The sequence below is a fragment of the Macaca fascicularis genome, chromosome 7, assembly GCF_037993035.2.
Source record: "Macaca fascicularis isolate 582-1 chromosome 7, T2T-MFA8v1.1".
Lineage (NCBI taxonomy): Eukaryota > Metazoa > Chordata > Mammalia > Primates > Cercopithecidae > Macaca > Macaca fascicularis.
The window spans coordinates 112,940,185-112,962,164 of record NC_088381.1 but is presented as its reverse complement, the minus strand read 5'-3'; the positions used below and the strand labels follow the sequence as shown (position 1 = coordinate 112,962,164).

The following is a 21,980-nucleotide window of genomic DNA, read 5'->3' as shown; positions in this document are numbered from 1 at the left end:
TTTAGATACTGATGTAAATGCTTTAGGGAGCACTCCTCATACAGGTTGAATATTTCCTATCCAAAATGCTTAGGACCAGAAGTGTTTCAGGTTTTGGATTGGGGATTTTGGAATATTTGCACTATGCTTACCAGGTTGAGCATGCCAAGTTCAAAAACCCTAAAGTGTGAAATGCTTAAGTGAACACTTTCTTTGAGTATCATATGGTGCTCAAAAAGTTTCAGATGTTGGGCCAGGCACAGTGTGGCTTACGCCTGTAATCCCAGCACTTTGGGAGGCCGAGGTGGGAGGATCGCTTGAGGTCAGGAGTTCAAGACCAGCCTGGGCAACATGGTGAAACCCCGTCTCTACTAAAAATACAAAATTAGCCTGGCATGGTGGCACATGCCTATAGTGTCAGCTACTTGGGAGGCTGAGGCATGAGAATCACTTGAACTGAGATCACGCCACTGCACTCTAGCTTGGGAGACAGAGTGAGACTCCGTCTCAAAAAAACAAAAGTTTCAGATGTTGGAGCACTTTGGATTTCATATTTTTGGGTATTGGATGTTCAACCTATATTTATGATTAAAGAACCTCTTGAAACAAACATGCAAGAGAAACTGAAAGGACAAGTTGAAATGAACTATTTTAGTGTTTACTATAATTTGTTTCTTTCATATCCTTGAGAGGGAAAGCCACAGAAACAATGAGAACTTAAAAAATTGGGGTAAACTGTTTCTTTTTAGAACTATATACGATAATATCTAAAGTAGAATTTTTTGAAGCATAAATTATGTCATTTAATATATTTAAAATATTTAAATTTAAAATATTTAATATATTTTAAATATTTCAGTGTATTTGAAAGCCTCATAAAATGATTTTTCTAGAATGAAATGAAATTTTTTAAAAAAAGCCTATGGAAAGATATATACTCCGTTTTACTGAAGGGGAAGGAAGAGTAGGATTAGAGAGGAGAGGTAAAGGAAGACTTCAACTTTTGCTTTTATTTATTTTAGTTTAGTTTTTAGACAGGGCCCTACTCTGTCCAGCCAGGCAGGGATGCAGTGGTATAGTCATAGCTCACTGCTGCCTCAAACTTTTGGCCTCCAGCCATCCTCCCACCTCAATAACTCTTATTTTGTTTTAAGGATTTTATTTTTCCGTCAAGCGCATATTGCTCCAGTAGGTACCCCATACCCACAGGAGATATGTTCCAAGAACTCTGGTGGACTGAAACTTCAGATAGTACCAAACCCTATATGTGTAATGTTTTTTCCTATACATATATATCTATGATAAGGTTTAGTTTGTAAATTAGTCAGAGTGAGAGATTAGGGACAACAATAATAGAACAATTGTTACAATAGATTGTAATAAAAGTTACGTGGATGTGGTCTTCCTCAAAATATCTTACTGTACAGTACTCCCTATTTTCTAGTCATGGTTGACTGCAGGTAACTGAAAGCATGGAAAGCAAAAACTCAGATAAGGGGATGACTAGTGTATATTGCTTGTATAATATAATTAATAATAGATTGTTAAAATGTCTTTTAATAAAACATTAAAATACAAATTTATTTTTAGTTTGAAAAAGTAATACTTCATGGTTAACATGTTTCTTTTTTTTGCTACCCTTTCCTAGGAGTTGGTGCTGCTGTAATCGATAACTACCTTTATGTTGTCGGTGGTCACTCAGGGTCTTCCTATCTGAATACAGTGCAGAAATATGATCCTATCTCAGATACATGGCTGGATTCAGCTGGCATGATATACTGTCGCTGCAATTTTGGGTTAACTGCACTTTGACAAATGTGAACTCTCGGAAATAGTATGGTGGTGAAACTTGTACTGCATGAACAGATGGCCCAGTTTTCTGAAACCCACAAGCTGCATTGCTTTCTTTTTAACTTGAAGTGGCATGAAGACTCAAAGTTTTGTTGGGTACTTTTCATTGACAAGTAGTTTTGGTTGCTCTTGATTACACAGTAAATCAATAATCAAAAAGAAAAAAGAGAAAAAAAAAAAAGTAAAGACCTTGTCAATTGAATTGTGCACTTTTTCCCCGAAGACTGAGATATACTAGTTTTATGTTCATAAGTGTACGTGTAGAGAAAACGTTGCTGCTTTTTTTTTTTTTTTTTTTTTTTTAATTTCTAGCTTTCCTTCCCTGATACCATGATTTACTAGGATGAGCGATGCTTTAGGTGCTGGAGTGTATTGAATGAATGGACAGAGTGCTGATACTGCTTCTTGGATGTAAATGCTTCACATTTTTCATTTGTTTTAAAACAAATAAAGGGCTGCTTTTTATTTTGGTACTTTTAAGGGTTGTAAATAACATGCCATAAGTAGTCATCTGAATACTCTTCCTGCTAAATGGTTTTAGGGCTAGGGATGTAATAAATTTTTAAGACAATTGCTTTTACTATCATGATATTTGGGGCCCTATTTTAGGAAGTCAGATATTTACTGTTTAATGCCTTTTGTAGATGGACAGGTTAACGTTGGATGAATTTAATTACCTATCTATGCTATGGTTAGCATGGATAGGAGTTTAAGTACATCAGTTGTTTCAGTTTTTCTTCAGTAGTACAGCAGGCCTTCCAGTGCTGATGTAAATATTTGAGCAGTGTTTAGTACCATTCTTAGTGCATATTAATTTTTTTCATATATCCTTATAATAATTTTAGTTTTTTAAGATCTTTGCTTTTTCAAAGTGTTCAGATATAAAAATGGTGCTAACTGTAAGATTTGTAACAAGGCTGTAACTGATGTCCTTTTGGATGTTCAGTATGAGATATGCATGACATGTTTTGATAGTCTTTTGCATTTTTAATGGTTTGATTCATTTGTGCTTATTAAAAATGTTAGTGATTACACTAATGTTAACATCCAAAAATCATCAAAATGGCCTTTGTTATGCTTTTCATGGTTCCTGAATAGTGATTTAAAGAAAGTTACACTTTTGATCTTCTTTCTTCTTGTGCTAGATATTACATGTCCTTCTTAAAAACAGAAATATATGCATTAAATATAAAGCACTAGGCAGTTATGCATTACTTTGTACATTTCTTAGGTAACTGAATATTTTAATGTTATTGAGGAAAACTGGAACTCAGTGTTTACTTGAGTAATGGTTCTAAGTTGAGTTCTACTTTGATTAAAGAAATAATCTTTTAAAGTGAAATTGTTTGCTGTAGCCAGTGACAGCTTATTTAAAGGAAGTGGTTAACTTATTTGATTTTAGCATGTTTTAGTAAATGTCTGTTAGTCTTAAACACATTCACTTGCATTTTATTATGATGTTGGTACTTGCATTTTGGAACTGTAGTCATTTGATTTTCTTTTCCTTGATTTTTTTTTTAAACCTGTCTGCGATCTCCTTATAAAGTCTCCGCAAGACCAATGTATAATTTTTCCTAAGAAAAAAATTGATATTATATTCTTAAGTGCCATAATGTTCTAGACTATTGTTAAGAAGCCATTTGTAATGATAAAACATAGGTTCATTTGTTAGTATATATGTTTATTTCTTGAATACTATAGCCAGGCAATTTACAGTTCTTTGTTCTTCCATAAACTGCCAGTTGTAGATTTGAATATATACTACAAAACTATGTAAAATCATTTTTAATCATAAACGTAGTATCATGCTTTATGAATATTTGCACAGATTATAAAACCTTGCAAGTGATTTTTAGTCTCTTATAATTTAGAACTCAACAGGAGCAACTAATATGATTGATAGTCTGAGTATTTTCTATGTTGCTTGTCTGAATAACATAATAATATATAGCAATAACTTTTTCATTGATTTGAATAAATCTATTGCATAGAAATAGGTGCACTATTGTAGTTGGCCCAGACTTTAAAGAACAGCAATTTAAAATAGATTCATCACATATTTAGTTTTAAATTCCCAATTCAGTTTTGTTTATAGCAATTAAATTATTAAATATATCCTCTTATACTATTTTTAATCCCCTATTCCCAAAAGATAAGGGAATTTGAAAGACTATGGAAAATGATTTTAGGACGGGCGCGGTGGCTCATGCCTGTAATCCCAGCACTTGGAGAAGCCGAGGCGGGTGTATCACCTGAGGTCAGGAGTTCGAGACCAACCTGGCCAACATGGTGAAACCCTGTCTCTATTAAAAATAAAAAAAATTAGCTGGGCATTGTGGCAGGTGCCTGTAATCCCAGCTACTTGGGAGGCTGAGGCAGGAGAATCGCTTGAACTTGGGAGGCAGGGGTTGTAGTGAGCCAAGCTTGCACCATTGCACTCCAGCCTGAGCAACAAGAGTGAAACTCCGCCTCAAAAAATACAAAAAAAAGAAAGAAAATGATTTTAATTATAAACACATCTATTCTATACATTGTATTTTAACGTTTTACTCATGTATCATCTCCACTATCAAATTAGTGTATAATCATTTGGTAAATTAGATCAAAAACATATACTGGTCATTGTTTTTGAAAAATCTAAATTTCATCTTGATGAAGACTAAATGTGAAATATCTTGGGCAGTAGTAGGAGCCATACACCAGTGAACAAATTATGAAAATCTGTGAAGGGAAGAGGAAAAATGTTCAAAATTTATAAGTATATTTATTTTAGAATTGCTTAACCTACTGTACTATTTGTAGCAACCAGAGCTACTAATCTGACCTGACAACTAATATGTTTACATTAGCGCCTTCTTTTACAAATTTGTGAGAAGTTTCATTGTGAACACTCTGCTGACAAATTGTGAATTTAAAGCCACATGTTTCTAATGTTAAAAAGGATCAAAATGTTTGGTTATAAATCCTCATGATTAAAAGTATTAGAAATAATTATATATATTCAGGCACGAAGAGAAAAGCTATTTAAGATTTCCCAGAAATATTTTGGAAAAGAGCAGCACTGGGAAATAGAAATTAATGTAATCAGTTGCAAGATACTTGCCTTCTATAATTATAATGACTTAATCTGTTAGGCACCTTTGGCTATTCAATAATCATGGATGTTGTAATAGAATGTAAATGACTTTTAATGTAGCTCCAAGGATATTTATAAATTCTATGTTATTGCTGTTATTGTTTTAAATATGAGTGAATATTAAATTATAGGAAGTGGTATCAAGTGACAGGAAAATGGCATTAGGTTTTGAAATTTTAGTTTGATAATCTGACACATATGGAGGGTTTACTATATGTATGAGATATTCTGTTAGATGCTGTGGGAGCTAGAGAGATAAGATAGACTCTTTTTCACTCAGAGAGAGTAAAATATAGTGGGAGAGACCCTAATAACTATTTTGGTGAAGGATGAATCTAATTCCTTATCTCTGACATCATAAGAAGTGATTAGAGACCTAGTTTATGCATAAGTAATTCCTTAGTGTCCAATTAGGTTTTATTGGCATGAAAAAGAAATATTTAAAAACCGAATATTTATAGAACTCCAAATCTCCTAGAATTGGATAATGTATTTTCTAGTAAGAAAACTATAGAAATTTTAAATATATATATTTCCTGTAGTATCAAGGCTCTGGCTGACATTGAGAGAAATATATGTACATGTCGTGTTTATTTTCAGTTTTGGTGTTGGATTCCTAGTATTGTCACCTAAGTGCTCATTTTCAGGAAAATCAGATTCTACAATAAACACTTACTGCTTCAAGTTCAGTAAACTTGTGATAACCTCATAACCTCTGTAGTCTAAAAGTTAAGGAATTATAAGATGTCACATGTCAAGTTAACATCCAGTTCTACTTCTTAACCTTTTTTCCCTTTGTAAACAGCACTTTAATTAGACATGATTTAATTAGATAACAGTTATTCTATGGCTGGATATGCACTGGATTTTCACTTACAGTACATTGATTTGGTGTTAATACACATTTGAAAAGAGTGAGGAATATAATACATTTTTAATACAATAGGTTTACAAATTTTCCTACTGGTGTGACTATGGAGTCAAATAAAAATCCAGTTTACATCTCTGCAGAGAGAAAAATTGTTATCCATATGTCTTTTATATTATACATCTTTAACTAGAGATAATTTATTGTTAATTTTGTCAAGTTATCATGTGTAAGTCCCATTTATTTTTAAATACTAAGCAAAAAGTTCCAAGTTTGCCTTAAAATACAAGTGAAATTAAAGAACTGGATGATAATGCCTATATTTTTGCCTTATGAATTGTGCTGTGTATTATAAACCAGCAACGGTTTTGATTTTAACAGGATTCTGAAATTTTGTAGCTGTAGAGTACTAATATTTGTACTCTCTTGCAAAGAATGTGATCTAGTTGTGGTAGTTTAAATGTTTTTGTATATGTATTTTACCTCTGAACATGTACCTTTTTAGCATCAGGGTTTTATTTTATTTATGTTTACATACTAAAGTGTCATTTAACTAGTTGAAAATTGTATTCTTTTTTTATTTTAAAGGTTATTTGTGTATATTATTGTGGTAATGTTCTGTAATTATTATGGTTAAATTTCATTTAATGTAAAATGTTTAAAATAAAAATGAAAAATCTACTTTGTATATGTCATATGATAATTGTGAACTGAACCAAGCTAACTTTGTCGTGCTCATCTCTTAGGGTTTTATGCATAGATAGGTAGTAGCCATAGAGTAGCCACACCTTTACATCCTCTTTAGCAGGTTACAATGAAAACCTGTCTTAGGCCAGGCCTGGTGCAGTGACTCACGTCTGTAATCCCAGCACTTTGGGAGGCTGATGCGGGCGGATTACCTGAGGTCAGTAGTTTGAGACCAGCCTGGCCAACATAGTGAAACCCCGTCTCTACTAAAAATACAAAAATTAGCAGGCATGGTGGCGTATGCCTGTAATCCCAGCTACTTAGGAGGCTGAGGCAGGAATGAACCCGGGAGGCGGAGTTTGCAGTGAACCGACATGCCAATGCACTCCAGCCTGGGCAACAGAGCAAGACTCCGTCTCAAAAAAAAAAAAAAAAAAAAAAAATTTCTTAAGCCAATTCTGCCACACATTCAGACATTTACTAAAGAAACTTAAGTAAAACAAGAGTAAAAGTGTTCAGTAAGCCCATTGCAGTCCCAGCTTTCTGTCCTTTTAGATTCTCTAACCAGCCTTTTGAAAGGTTTACTTGAGGCAGACACTGTAATATCCAAGAGGATTTCATTACTTTTGTGGTCAGTATCAGGTAACCAGCAATCCCAAAGAAACAAGCAGTTGAGACTTGGGTGGCTTTTTTTAGGAAGTGGTAAATTACAAGCCTGAATGGATTCAGTCTTTATAAGTAAAAGTAACCTTCCTTTTTTCTTTTTTTTTGAGATAGAGTCTCACTTTGTTGCACAGGCTAGAGTGCAGTGGCAGTGGCACAGTCTTGGCTCACTGCAGCCTCCATTTTTTGGGCTCAAATGATCCTACTGCCTCTGCCTACTGAGTAGCTGGAAGTACAGGTGTGGGCCACTGCCTGGCTAATTTTTAATTTTTATTTTGTAGAGATGAGGTCTTGCTCTGTTGGCCAGGGTGTTCTCGAACTCCTTGCCTTAAGTCATTCTCCCACCTCCGCCTCTGAAAGTGCTGGATTTCTGGATTTACAGGCATGAGCCACCATGCCAGGTCAAGAGCACCTTTCTGATATCATCTTAGTCGATGAGCCACTTCCCCAAGAAATGCTTCTGACATTTAATATGCTAATTAGCAAAGCATTGGATACTGATTAGATTATGGATAGATAACAGAAGTACTTGAAGTTGCTTTCAGCATGAATTTCCTAGATAGAATGCTAGCTAGCCACCCCTTAACTCCAGTCTTTTAAAAAAGGTATAAAAATAATTTGCTATGATACAAAACAGTTGTACATACTTATGGGGTGCAGATGGTATTTTGATACAAGCATATAATATGCAGTGATCAAATGGGTAATTGAGGTATCCATCACCCCAAACGTTTATCGGTTGTGTTAGGAACATTCCAATTCTAGCTGGGCGCGGTGGCTCAAGCCTCTAATCCCAGCACTTTGGGAGGCCGAGACGGGCGAATCACGAGGTCAGGAGATCGAGACCATACAGGCTAACACGGTGAAACCCCGTCTCTACTAAAATACAAAAAACTAGCCGGGCGAGGTGGCGGGCACCTGTAGTCCCAGCTACTCGGGAGGCTGAGGCAGGAGAAGGTCGTAAACCCGGGAGGCGGAGCTTGCAGTGAGCTGAGATCGCACCACTGTACTCCAGCCTGGGGGACAGAGCGAGACTCCGTCTCAAAAAAAAAAAAAAAAAGGAACATTCTAATTCTACTCTTTTAGTTATTTTCAAATATGAAATAAATTAATGTTAACTATAGTTGCCCTATTGTGCTACCGAACACTATATCTTTTTTTAAAAAAAAAAATTATTATAAGTTCCAGGATACATGCAGAGGACCTCAGGTTTGTTACATTTGTAAACGTGTACCAGGGTGGTTTACTGCACCTATTAACCCATCACCTAGGTATTAAGCTCCACATGCGTTAGCTATTTATCCTGATGCTCTCCCTTCCTTTGTCCCACCGACAGGCCCCATGTGTGTTGCCAAACACTAGGTCTTATTCCTTCTATTTAACTGTATTTTTGTACCCATTAACCATCCACTCTTTTCCCTTTTCCCCACTACCCTTCCCAGTCTCTGATAATCATCATTCTATTCTCTTCCTCCATGAGTTCAAGTTTTTATTGCTCCTACATGAGTAAGGGCATGCAATGTTTGTCTGGCTTATTTCGCTTAACATAATGTCCTTCATTTCTATCCATATTGTTTCAAATGACAGGATTTTATTCTTTTTATGACTGAATAGTCCATTATATATATGTACCACATTTTATCCATTCAACCATTGATGCACACTCTAATACTGTATCTTGGCTATTGTGACTAGTGCTGCAATCAACATGGGAGTGCAGACTTGTTTTTGATACACTGATTTCCTTTCTTTTGATATTAAGGACCTCAACTGCATTCTTAATGAGGGCAACTCCTAAAGTTGAAGTTGGAACTTAACAGACATATCCTGAAGTGTTTAAAGTGTATTATAGATGACACAGAAAATGTAAATAATGCATTTTGAATGGAGTACACATTAAAATATTGAAATTGACATTTCTTGGCCACATAGATGCTTTTTTAGTTCTGCCTTTTTATTCTAATGCATGCAGAAATAGCTTTCATATTACTCAGAAGTCATTGTAAAATTTTTCAGCTGACAGTTATTGAGAGTTTAGTATGTGCAAGACGTGGTGGAAGGCGTAAATGAGTAATATAAGACATATCCCATAATCCACTAGAGGAATGTAAAAGTCACCTCAGATTTTTTTCCCCCTGGAAGGGAGAATAGAGAAAAGTGCTAGTCTGGCAGAGGTCTAGTTATGTCTCTTGGGTCCTTTCATAAAATTACTAGATGATCCTCTCCTTTGCGGCAATAATAGGGGTGGAAGTTTCAACTCTAATGTGGAAGACTGTGATGACTAGATTTTAGGAGTCAGCAATAGACTTGTAATGGAATACAAAAAAAAAAAAAAAAAAAAAAAAAAAAAAAACACCTTCCAGTGCAGAGCCAGAACTCAAGTATAGGAGTAAAATTGAGTGGTGTGATGAAAAGACAATAGGTATTAGAGCAGTTCAAGTCAGTTTTGATATGTCTTCCAGGCTTTTTATTTTTTTTTTCTTTTTCATAGAAATGAAACCTCCACATACCCATCTCCCAGCATCAACTATTAACCACATTTTGCTAATCCTATTTCATCTATTCACTCCACTTTTGTTTTTGCTGGAATATTTTAAAGAAAATCCCAGACATCATGTGATATAACCAGTAAATAAATGAGGTTGCATCTCTAACTGATAAGGACACTTTAAAATTTTATGCTACTTTTCTATAAGCCACACTGATATATTCACACTGAAAAGTTACTACTTTTGTAATATTTAGTACCCAGTCTATATTCAAACTTCCATGATTATCTCAAAAATGTTTTTGATTACCATTGGTTGCTTTACTTCTGGGTCTAAATGAGGTTTATTCATTGTATTCGACTGTTATGTCTCTTAAATCCCTTTTAATCTCTACCAGTCACTACCTCCCACCCCCTTTTTTTCATGCCATGAATTTGTAGAGGAAATGAGGCCATTTGCCTAGTAGATTGCCCCACATGCTAGATTTAGCTAATTGCTTTTTTGTGCTGTTTTTTATCTTATTGTTCCATTCTTCAAGTTTGTTGTTGTTGTTGTTGTTGTTTTTAAACTGGTATAGGTGCATGTAGAGTTTTGATTAGATTCAGGTTCTTTTTTTTTTTTTTTTTGTCAAGTGTAATTGATGTGATATGTACTTCCTATTGCATTGCATCATAAGGTATACTATGTCTGGTTATCTCACTTTTAGTTATGTTAGGATTAATTTCTAGGTTTGAGTTTCAGGTGTTAACCTGATCCCTCTATTATCAAGTTCCCCATCAAACTCTCCCCTGATGGTTTTAGCAGCTCTTGAGGGCCACAGCTGGATCTGTTATTAGGTTGGTGCCAATGTAATTGCGCTTTTTGCCTTTTAAAGTAATGGCAAAGACCGCAGTTACTTTTGCACCAAACCTAATACTACCTTAGGAGTTACAAAATGGTGATTTTTCCAATTCTGTCATTTCTTCTGCATTTATTAGCTGGAATCCTATAAAGGAAAGCACTTCCTCATCCATCACTTATCTGGGTTACTCTGAGATACATTATATACAAGAATGGCAGGGGAAAATGTTTCATTCATTCCTTTCTCAGTCTTCAGAGTAATGAACTGATGATCCATCAACCTCCAACAATGATTAAGTATCACGAAACCAAAAATTTTTACATATCTGTTTCAATATACACATTTCAATTAATTGTCCATCTTAGTCCTGTGGATACCCACTAAGTTCCATTGAAAGTTTCCTTTCTTGGCCCGGCGCGGTGGCTCATGCCTGTAAGCCCAGCACTTTGGGAGACCGAGGCGGGTGGATCATGAGGTAAGGAGTTTGAGACCAGCCTGGCCAAGATGGTGAAACCCCATCTCTACTAAAAAATACAAAAATTAGCCGGACGCGGTGGCGGGTGCCTGTAATCTGAGCTACTCGGGAGGCTGAGGCAGTAGAATCTCGCTTCAACCCGGGAGGCGGAGTCTGCAGTGAGCTGAGATCAGGCCACTGCACTCTAACCTGGGTGACAGAGCAAGACTCCGTCTCAAAGAAAAAGAAAGTTTCCTTTCTTTTTTAAAAAAAGTACCAACAAATTATTAAATTATTTGAAATAATTTAAAATATTATGAAATTTACAGAAAAGTTGTTTAAACTCTTGTATACTTTTTCCAAGATTAACCAATTTTTAGCATTTGTCTTCATTTGTTTTTATGTTTTCTCATTTTTTTCAAGCCATTTGAAAGTCAGTTGAATACATTATGTCCTTTTATGCTTTAATACTTCAGTGTATGTGTCTTAAAAATAAGGATATTCTCTCCTGTAACCACAATTCAGGTATCAAATTCAGGCATCCTTGTGTTTTAGTTTTCTTTTACATTTTGTTCCCCAAATCCAGAATCACCTAGTCCTTTAAGGGCCTGTGGTACCTTTTGCTAGGAAAAGGTATTTAGAGATCCCAATATGGGTGCTAGTGGTGCTCTCTCATTTATCCTTGCTTATAGGCTATTTAGTAGGCAGAGTTAGGAAATACTTTATTTTTTTAATTTGAACAGAGAGGGAAAGGACTTTTACTTAAATGCTTTGAGATATATATATATATATATATATATATATATATATTTTTTTTTTTTTTTTTTTTTTTTGAGACAGAGTCTCGCTCTGTCGCCCAGGCTGGAGTACAGTGGCGCCATCTCGGCTCACTGCAAGCTCCGCCTCCCGGGTTCACGCCATTCTCCTGCCTCAGCCTCCCGAGTAGCTGCGACCACAGGCGCCTGCCACCCCACCCGGCTAATTTTTTGTATTTTTCATAGAGACGGGGTTTCATCGTGTTAGCCAGGATGGTCTTGATCTCCTGACCTCGTGATCCCCCCGCCTCAGCCTCCCAAAGTGCTGGGATTACAGACGTGAGCCACCGCGCCCGGCCATATATCTGTTTTTAGTCTGAAAACATTGGTCTAGCAACATTGACATAATTACCTATTTGCTTTATCTTACAACATACGTATAATAGTTTCAAATTAGCAATACTGACATAGCCATAAATAATAATACCAATAAATAATAAGACCAAAAGTTAAGATTGTTATTATTCCATCCTTAAATTATATTTTACAAGGATGTATGATACGAACACTGGATTTAGAATCAAATGAAGTAATACTTTTCTTTGGTTATTAGCCTAATGACTGTAGAGTTAGGTTATTTTGATTCAGCTTTTAAATTTTAAAGATATACTTTTTGATTTAATTTTTAATTATATATAATATTTACTTGACTCTAGAGTAGAAACTATATGACAAGATGCAGTCACAGAAATTTTGCCTGCATTTTCATCTTTTCCACCGTGTTCAGTTTATTTTTTTATAGGTAATAAGTTTTATTAGATGTTGGTTTCATTGTTTCATTTTAAAAATAAAATACCATTTTCTCCATTTCCTTACAAAAAAGATAGCGTACTACAAAAACACTTTTTTTCACTTAATATATTCTGGAGATTTTTCCATATCAATATATTGAGATCATTCTTACTCTTTTTTACAGTTGGACAGCACTTTACTGTGTGGATGTACCATAGGTTTTTTAACTAGTCTACTGATGGACATTTGAGTTGTTTTCAGACCATTGCCTTTACAAATAATGAATGTGATGAACTGCCTTGTGCATTTGTCAGTTTGTATTTAGGGAGTGGCTTTTTAGAAGTGGAATTGCTGGGCCAGTATGGATGACATCAACATTGCTAGATCTTGTCCAGTTCTTCTATTGTTCCATTTTGCATACCTATCGGCAATAGACAAAAGTGCCTTACATCTGTTTTGTTGTTATTGGTGGTGGTGGTGGTGTTTTGAGACACAGTCTCGTTCTGTTGCCCAGGCTGGAGAGCAGTGGTGCAATCTCGGCTCACTACAAATTCCACCTCCTCGGTTCAAGCAGTTCTCGTGTCTCAGCCTGCCAAGTAGCTGAGACTAGAGTTGAGCACTACAATGCCTGGCTAATTTTTGTATTTTAGTAGAGACAGGGTTTCACCATGTTGGCCAGGTTGGTCTCGAACTCCTGACCTCAGGCAATCTGCCCACCTTGGCTTCCCAAAGTGCTGGGATTACAGACGTGAGTCACTGCACCCAGTCTTACAGGCTGTTTTTATTAGTCTCCTACTCGGGCTTGTTAAAAGGTGTCAGCTGGCCTCAGGTTCATTTTGGCTTAAACTATGTCTAACATTAAAATATAGCTAAAGAATTGAAAAGCTTCTTATGCTTTAATGCACATCAAAGCTGATTTAAATCTCTTACTGAGTAAGGCAGGATGTAAATAAGGATGGACCAATCACTTTTGTCTCTGATCAGGAAAGGAGTCTTAGAAAGTATATTCTTGTGTGTACCCTGAGGAGAGTTAAGAATTTAAATAGGCAAGGGTCCTAGAATTTAATAGAGTAGGTGGTTCAACTGAATACAGGAATATGTCTGAAAAAGTTTTATAGCCAGATTTTAAAAGACCGATATCATATTAAGTCTATATATAGATAAATGTGTATATCTATATATGTCTAAGACATATAGAAATATATATCAAAGTTTTATTATTCCATTTTGCATACCTATCGGTATGCTATATATAGTAATGTGTATATAGTGTGTGTATATATGTATATATATGGTGGTATCTTAGTTTATTTGGACTGCTGTAACAAAATACCATAAACTGAGTAGCTTATGAGCAACAGAAATTATTTCTCACAGTTCTGGAGGCTGGGAAGTCCAAGATAAAGGCAGATTTGGTGTCTGATAAGAACACTTTTTCTGGTTCATAGGCATAATCTTGCTATGTCTTCACATGGTAGTAGGTGTGTGGGATCTCTCTTGGGTCTCTTTTCTAAGGGCACTAATCTCATCCAGGAGGGCTCCACTCTCATGACCTAATTGCCTTCCCCCACTTCCTAATGCCATCACTTTGGGGATGAGAGTTTCAACATATGAATTTTGGGTGGATATAAACACTCAGACTATAGTAGGGGGATAAACAGTTTTGGATAGTATGGTGGTTAAGTGGTTAAAGATTTTGAACAGGAACAAGATGGGATATTTTATCATTTGATGTCTTGGAAACTTTATTCACTTTGTCTTCACATTTTTGCTTTTGCTTTGTTCTTGCATTTTAAACTAATTCATGTATTTAACTTTTTAAAACTATTTTTACATTGTAATTTGTTCTGTGATCTTCATTTCCACAGAAATAACGGTTTTCAGCCAACAAACTTGAAATATTTGCATCGAATTTAGTTCATTTTTCGCAACAACACTACACACTAATTTACTGTAATTTCTTGATAAAATATTGAAAGAGGAATCCATAATGGTAATGTTATGGGTGGAAGGTCTTAACTGTGAATTGTCCAGGTTCTTGGAGTGTTGAACAAAGAACAAAATACACAAAGTAACAAAAGAGGGAAACAACAAAAGACAAAGCAACAAAAGAATAGAGTAACAAAAACATAGATTCATTGTAGTGAAAGTACATGCCACAGAGGAGGAATGGGCTTCAAGAAGCAGCTCAACAGTCCCGCTACTGAAATGCTCCCCGGGGTTTTTATAAAGCCAAAAGAACTTGGGCAACACCCCTACATGACCTTTGGAGGCCTCCAGTTGGTTACACCCTATGAAGGATTGGCCTACGACCAATCAGAGGCTGAAGTGGAGGCTTGGCCCGCAGTCAATCAGAGATTGAAGTGGAAACTCCTCTCTTGCTATCACAGGAGCCAGGATGTGGCCTGTATGCTGCCTAATGTTGCCTAGAACTATCTGCACCTGCTGTTCTTTTGCTTATGCCTTAACCCTTGGTTACCCTAAATCCCTATTCTCCTGCCTCAGTAGCTAGCACTTTCATCGTGCTTACTATGTGTCAGGCAGCAAGTGCTATATATAGTAATTATTTTAATCCTCACCACTACCTTATGAGATATATTCTAGTATTATCTCCACTTTACAGTGAGGAAACAGAAATAGAGAGGTTAAGTCACAGGCCTAAAGCCACACAGCCCATGACTGAGCCTGGGTTTGAATGCAGGCAATCTAACTTTAAAATCCGGATTTAACTGCCATATTCTTGCCTTTCCTCGACAGCCTGAAAACCACAATCAAGAACTAATGATAATAGAGATAATTCGTTGATCATATAGTATGATTCACTTAGTCTGCAATTCCAGTCTTTTAACTGGGTGAAAAAGGACAATCCTGAATTAGGTCTTCTGGCATTTTATAAGCTTGCTAAGGATAAAATTCCTAAGCTTTCTCAAAAGGAGAGGTGAAGGAAGAGGGGGAAATTTCAGAAGCCATGAGGGTTGGGAAGAAGTAGGTGAAGAAGCCCCAGGGGTCAGTTTACAAATAATATTTTAGCGGGAGTGTTGGCAGAGAGCACAGCCAGCTTTATTAAACGCATCTTGGTTGTATATTTCCCCCGACTTAAGAGTAGGTAGTGTCACAGAACAGAAGGAAAATTTGCTCGCATCATCCAAATTATAAAGTAAGGGCCGGGCGCGGTGGCTCAAGCCTGTAATCCCAGCACTTTGGGAGGCCGAGGCGGGTGGATCACGAGGTCAGGAGATCGAGACCATCCTGGCTAACATGGTGAAACCCCATCTCTACTAAAAATACAAAAAACTAGCCGGGCGTGGTGGAGGGCGCCTGTAGTCCCAGCTACTCGGAGGCTGAGGCAGGAGAATGGCGTAAACCCGGGAGGCGGAGCTTGCAGTGAGCCGAGATCGCGCCCCTGCACTCCAGCCTGGGTGACACAGCGAGACTCCGTCTCAGGAAAAAAAAAAAAAAAAAAAAAAAAAAAACAATTATAAAGTAAGTTAACAACTGGTCGTGGTGGCTCACGCCTGTAATCCCAGCACTTTGGGAGGCCAAGGTGGGTGGATCACTTGAGGTCAGGAGTTCAAAACAAGCCTGGCCAACAGTACAACGGTACAATTTTTGTACTAAAAATACAAAAATTAGCCAGGCGTGGTGGCACACACCTGTAGTCCCAGCTACTCGGGAGGCTGAGGCGGGAGAATGGCTTGAACCCGGGAGGCAGAGCTTGCAGTGAGCCGAGATCGGGCCATTGCACTGCAGCCTGGCTGACAGAGCGAGACTCTGACACACACACACACATACACACACGCGCGCGCGCGCGCACACACACACACACACACACACACGGTTAATACTTTTAAGGCCAAAAAAAGTTCAGGTATTGTTTTTTCTACAGGTCCTTTACATTCTATGCCATGGACCTCCTGCCACCTAGTGCTTTTGAAGAATACTGCAGGAGTTGGGAATCAGAAGAAATCAGACTTCAGAAATCAGAAGAAATCAGAAAAATCAGACTTTTCCTTCAGAAGTCCTTCGGACAATTTACCAAGTGTTTAAAGAAGGCCCGGCCAGGCGCGACGGCTCACGCCTGTATAATCCCAGCACTTTTTAACGCCGAGGCAGGCTGATCAGCTGGAGGCTAGGATTTCGAGACCAACCTGGCCAACATGGTGAAACCCCATCTCTACTAAAACACAAAAAAATTAGCCGGGCGTGGTGGCGAGCCCCTGCAGTCCCAGTTAGTCGGAAGGCTTGAGCCCGAGAATTGCTTGAGCCCGGGAGGCGGAGGTTGCACTGAACTGAGATTGCACCACTGCACTCCAGCGGAGGCCACAGAGCGAGACTCTGTCTCAAAATACTACTACTACTACTACTACTACTACTACTACTACTACTACTACTGCTACCACTACTACCACCACCACCAATACTACTACTACTACTAATTATAATAAAGAAGGCTAATCCCAAGTGACCCTCTCACTTTCCTCTCATATCTTCCCTATTATCAGAAAGAGAAAAAAAATGAGATTAATTTGTGTGGATTACTTTAGCTATGATAATTTTTTTAAAAATTTGAAGGTGTTGGAAATTTTTTATCTTTAAATGGAAGGCTTATAGCATTCTAGTGGAAATAATGGCAGTTAGGCTTTGGGGGTAGAGGTAGAGGAAATAGTACTATATAATTGTCTTTGAAATCACAAGCTGAAGGATCTGTAGTCTTTTTCCTTTACAGACCTCCTCCAGGAGTGGTAGGCAGCAACTGTGAAAGGCCTGGTTCTAAAACCTCACAGCAGTTGTTTGCAGAGTTGTCCCTCCTGTGTACTCTCAAAGCCTCGGGTACCTACCCTGCCACGGTATTTCGTTTTATACTGTCATCATTGCTTTACTCATTTTTTCTCTCGCTATAGGCATGTATACACTTCCAGGGCAGAAAGCATATCTAATTCAACTAGCAAATGGTAGATAATAAGTATATATATTAAATAAATGCTGCAGAGAAAATATGTCTGATATTACCTTGTTCTAGCTTGCAGCCCCCAAATCAAACTTAGCCTTCTTGGGAAGGGATTTTCCTAGCTGGCCAGCCATTTTCTCCAAGCCTTAACCTGATCTCTTCTTAACTTGAGCTCAGGTCAGCTCTCCTGTGTTTTTTCTCCTTCCCAATCCCTTTCCACTGCCCTAAAATTCTCATATGTTGGGTATACAGAGATACTTACTGTATCTGCTTCCCTCCTCTTCAAAAACTCCCTCAGATTTTGTCCACCCTGCCCTTAAAGCTAATTATGTTGAGTGTATTTTAATCTTTGTTATAACTCAGTGTTAGGTTAACAGGAAAAGAGAAAGTCTATTTGGGGACAATTTATTCCATCCTGGTCTTGCTTCCAAACTTCAACACCTGGGATACTATGATTAAGATGTAGGTAGAAGATTGTAAAGGAATGATATCCTTTGTAAAATAAAATAATGAATTATTGAAGATTTAAGAAGACAAATGTTTCTGAAAGCAAGTGTCCAGGTGAAATGAAATGCCTGAACAGGTGGCCACAGCTGTTTTGCTGAGTCTTACTTTGCTCTTGGAGTTTTGTCATGTTAATTATCTCTATCACCACTGTGCTGGCCTCTGGGAGTATACACTTCTTCCTTCCAAGCTCTAACTCCTTGGTTCTTGGTTCTCTTCAGTACTGTAGAGGCATGCTAGACTTTCCAAAAAGTCTTTACCGGTGTGAGCCAATCATTGGATTATCCAATCATAATTGTATAAATTATAGATGGAAGAAATGATGGTGGAGAAGTTATGGATGACCATTATTTTCTTCTTCAAACTTCTTTTGTATTACTGATTTACACATTATTTTATATTCATATTATGAAATGAGTGTTTATAAAATTCAAAGAGGCCGGGCATGCTGGCTCACGTGTGTAATCCCAGCACTTTGGGAGGCCAAGGCAGGTGGATCACCTGAGGTCAGGAGTTCAAGATCAGCCTGGCCAACATGGTGAAACTCCGACTCTAATAAAAATACAAAAATTAGCCGGGCGTGGTGGCACACACCTGTAATCCCAGCTACTCAGGAGGCTGAGGCAGGAGAATCACTTGAATCTGGGAGGCGGAGGTTGCAGTGAGCCAAGATCATGCCACTGCACTCCAGCCTGGGTGACAGAGCAAAGCTCTGTCTCAAAAATAAATAGATAAATAAATAAATAAAATAAAATTCAAAAATAAAACAAGTAATGAAAATCCATCCAAGTATATAAATAGCAAGTTTCTGATTCTACTATGGCTAACTTGTCTACACAGCTAATTTGCTCCCAAAGCTCCTGTTACATTCCACACCTTTTTTGAGGTTCCTACCAAAGCAGCTCACCTTTTCATTTTTAAGCAATATTCCTCCTGATACCTTGCAGAAGATCTTATTGAGAAAACAGTGGATAAACTATGGAACTGATTGCTCATTTGAGGATAAAAAATCTAATGTACATCTTCAGCACATAAAGAAATTATCTAGCTACAGATGGCTTCTTACTAACTTCTTCCTCCTCAGCTACAAGAGATAGAGTAAAAGGCTGTTTTCTCCCCAGGATCAAATTAAATTTGAGGTTAAAGGAGTGTCTTAGTCCATTTGTGCTGCTATAACAAAACACCTGAGATTTGGTAATTTATAAAGAACTGAAATTTATTTCTTACAGCTCTGGAAGTTGGGAAAATCAAGATGGAGATGCCAGCATCTGATGTGGCTTTTCTTGATGCATCATCCCATAGCAGGAGGCAGAAGGGCAGAGGGGCCAAACTCACTCTCTGAAGCCCATTACTGGCTGGGCACAGTGGCTCATGCCTATAATTCCAGCACTTTGGGAGGCTGAGGCAGGAGAATTACTTCAGCCCAGGAGTTTGAGTCCAGCCTGGGAAACAGAGAGAGACCCTGTCTCCACAAAAAATTTTTAAAAATTAAGCAGACGTGGTGGTGCATGCCTGTAGTCCCAGCAACTTGGGAGGTTGAGATGGGAGGGTCACTTGACCCCAGTAGGTTGAGGCTGCAGTAAGCCATGATTGTGCCATGGCACTCCAGCCTGGGTGACACAGTCTCAAAAAAAAAAAAAAAAAAAAGAAAGAAAGAAAAAAGAAAACCTGTCTCAAAAAAAAAGTATGAGCAAACCTGTCTCAAAAAAAAAAAAAAAAAAAAAAAAAGTCCATTTATAAGGGCAACTCATCTCACTCATGAGGGCAAAGCCCTCATGACTTAATCACCTCCCCAAAGGCCCCAGTTCTCAGTACCACAACCATAGGGATTAAGATAAATGTAAAATTTGAAAGGGACACCATCATTCAAACCATAGCAAGGCGGCTGTCCAGCTGACCAGACAGTGGAGCTTGGGCCAGTACGGTGGGATGTAGGAACCCCTGATAGTAAGATATGGAATTTAAGACCTTTATAGAAATGTCTCAATAAGATGAACTTTTAAAGCTATGCAGTTTTAGGGCAGAATAATTTGATGCTGATTTTAAATGCTAGGGCATCAACAAAGGAAAAGGAGAAAATTTAAAAATTTTAAATGTTTGGTTTGGCTGTAGTTTAGTAATATTAATTACAATCATTTTACATGAACTTCTTACCCTTTCTGCCTTATAGTACATTACAGTTGTTTTCTAATAATTAAACGTCACTGAATCATTATAAAACTCAATTTTGGGCTGGGCGTGGTGGCTCACGCCTGTAATCCCAGCACTTTGGGAGGCCAAGGCAGGCATATCACCTGAAATCGGGAGTTTGAGACCAGCATGACCAACATGGAGAAACACCGTCTCTACTAAAAATACAAAATTAGCCGGGCGTGGTGGTACATGCCTGTAATCCCAGCTACTTGGGGGACTGAGGCAGGAGCATCACTTGAACCCGGGAGTCAGAGGTTGCGGTGAGCCAAGATCGTGCCATTGCACCCCAGCCTGGGCAACAAGAGCGAAACTCCATCTAAAAAACAAACACATAAACAAAACTAAATTTTTCATATGCTCAACATGTACAGCTTTTCTTTTTTTTAATTTTAATTTTATTTTTTATTTATTCATTTATTTTTGAGACAGGTCTTGCTCTGTTGCTCGGGCTGCTCCAGTGATCTCTGCTCACTGCAACCTCCGACTCAGGCTCAAGCCGTCCTCCCACCTCAGCCTCCTGCATAACTGGCACTACAGGCGACAAGTGAACACCATCACACCCGACGGATTTTTGTATTTTTAGTAGAGATGGGGTCTCCCTATGTTGCCCAGGGAACTCCTGAGTCAAATGATCCCCTCACCTCAGCCTCCCAAAGTGCTGAGATTACAGGCATGAGCCACGTGTCCTGCCATGTATAGCTTTTTATGTGTCATAGTAGTCATCTGATTATATAGTTTGCTCATACTTTAGGAAAGAAATAGAACATGGGACTCACTCTAGTAAGCATGCCTGTGGTAGTCAGTTATCCTTTCTATTCCTCTTTCATTGGATTAGATCTAGTGACAGTTTAAACAAACTCTAATAATTTATAAATTATTATAAACTACTTTGAAGGAATAAGATTATTTGCAGAAGTTAAAGAAGAAATGGTTTCTTTTGCTGAAGCTAGTTGAAGACTCCTTCTTAAATTTGCTTATTTGTTCTTTATGCCAGATTGTAGAAAAGGTTTTAAAATTATTTTTGCTGACCCTGTAGGTATAGTAGTGGTTTGTGGTATATTGATTAAAAATATATTCTGGTGCTGGGCGCGGAGGCTCATGCCTATAATACCAGCACTTTGGGAGGCTGAGGAGGGTGGATTACCTGAGGTCAGGAGTTTGAGACCAGCCTGACCAACATAGTGGAACCCCGTCTCTACTCAAAATACAAAAATTAGCCAGGTGTGGTGGCTGTGCACCTGTAATCCCAGTTACTAGGGAGACTGAGGTGGGAGAATTGCTTGAACCAGGGAGGCGGAGGCTGCAGTGAGCCAAGATGTAACCACTGCACTCCAGCTTGCGTGACAGCGAGACTCCCATCTCAAAAAAAAAAATATATATATATATATACACACACACACACACACACACACGTGTATATATATACACATGTGTATATATATTCTGATTATTACCTCATGTCTTTAGCTCCCCACCAATAGATTATTCTGATTTCTCTAAGGGTGTTTATAGAATTACAAAGAATTTTCCATACGCTCACCTTCACATTCCATAGATAATCTAGTTAATTCTTTTTTTTTTTTTTTTTTTAATCCTTTTTCTATTCACTGTTTGGTCAGCAGGGGATAATTTATGATTTCTATCAACTAGCTGCTACCATAAAAATAAACTATCTGTTCTCCTTAAGCCTCAACCTGGGGTCAAGAAGGAATACTCAATTTCCATTACACACTAAATATATCAGTGATATGAGTTACAGCCTAAATAACTTTTTAAAATCTGCAAAGTTCATTAGTAAGAGAAAACCTGGGAGCCTTGCC

At 37.7% G+C, this 21,980-nt stretch overlaps 1 protein-coding gene across 3 annotated transcripts in view; it reads left to right on the top strand.

Moving 5' to 3' along the window:
- Positions 1–6,515, top strand: part of KLHL28 (kelch like family member 28) — a 38,598-nt gene extending 32,083 nt beyond the window's left edge. For 2 of the 3 annotated variants that reach the window (XM_015453222.3, XM_015453221.4), the window contains exon 5: positions 1,628–6,515. In XM_015453222.3, the coding sequence (XP_015308708.1) occupies positions 1,628–1,791 (164 nt within the window). In that variant the 3' untranslated portion in view covers positions 1,792–6,515. The remainder of the gene's footprint in view (positions 1–1,627) is intronic. The other variant, XM_015453223.4, reaches the window with a different exon arrangement.
- The last annotated feature ends 15,465 nt before the right edge of the window (positions 6,516–21,980 follow it).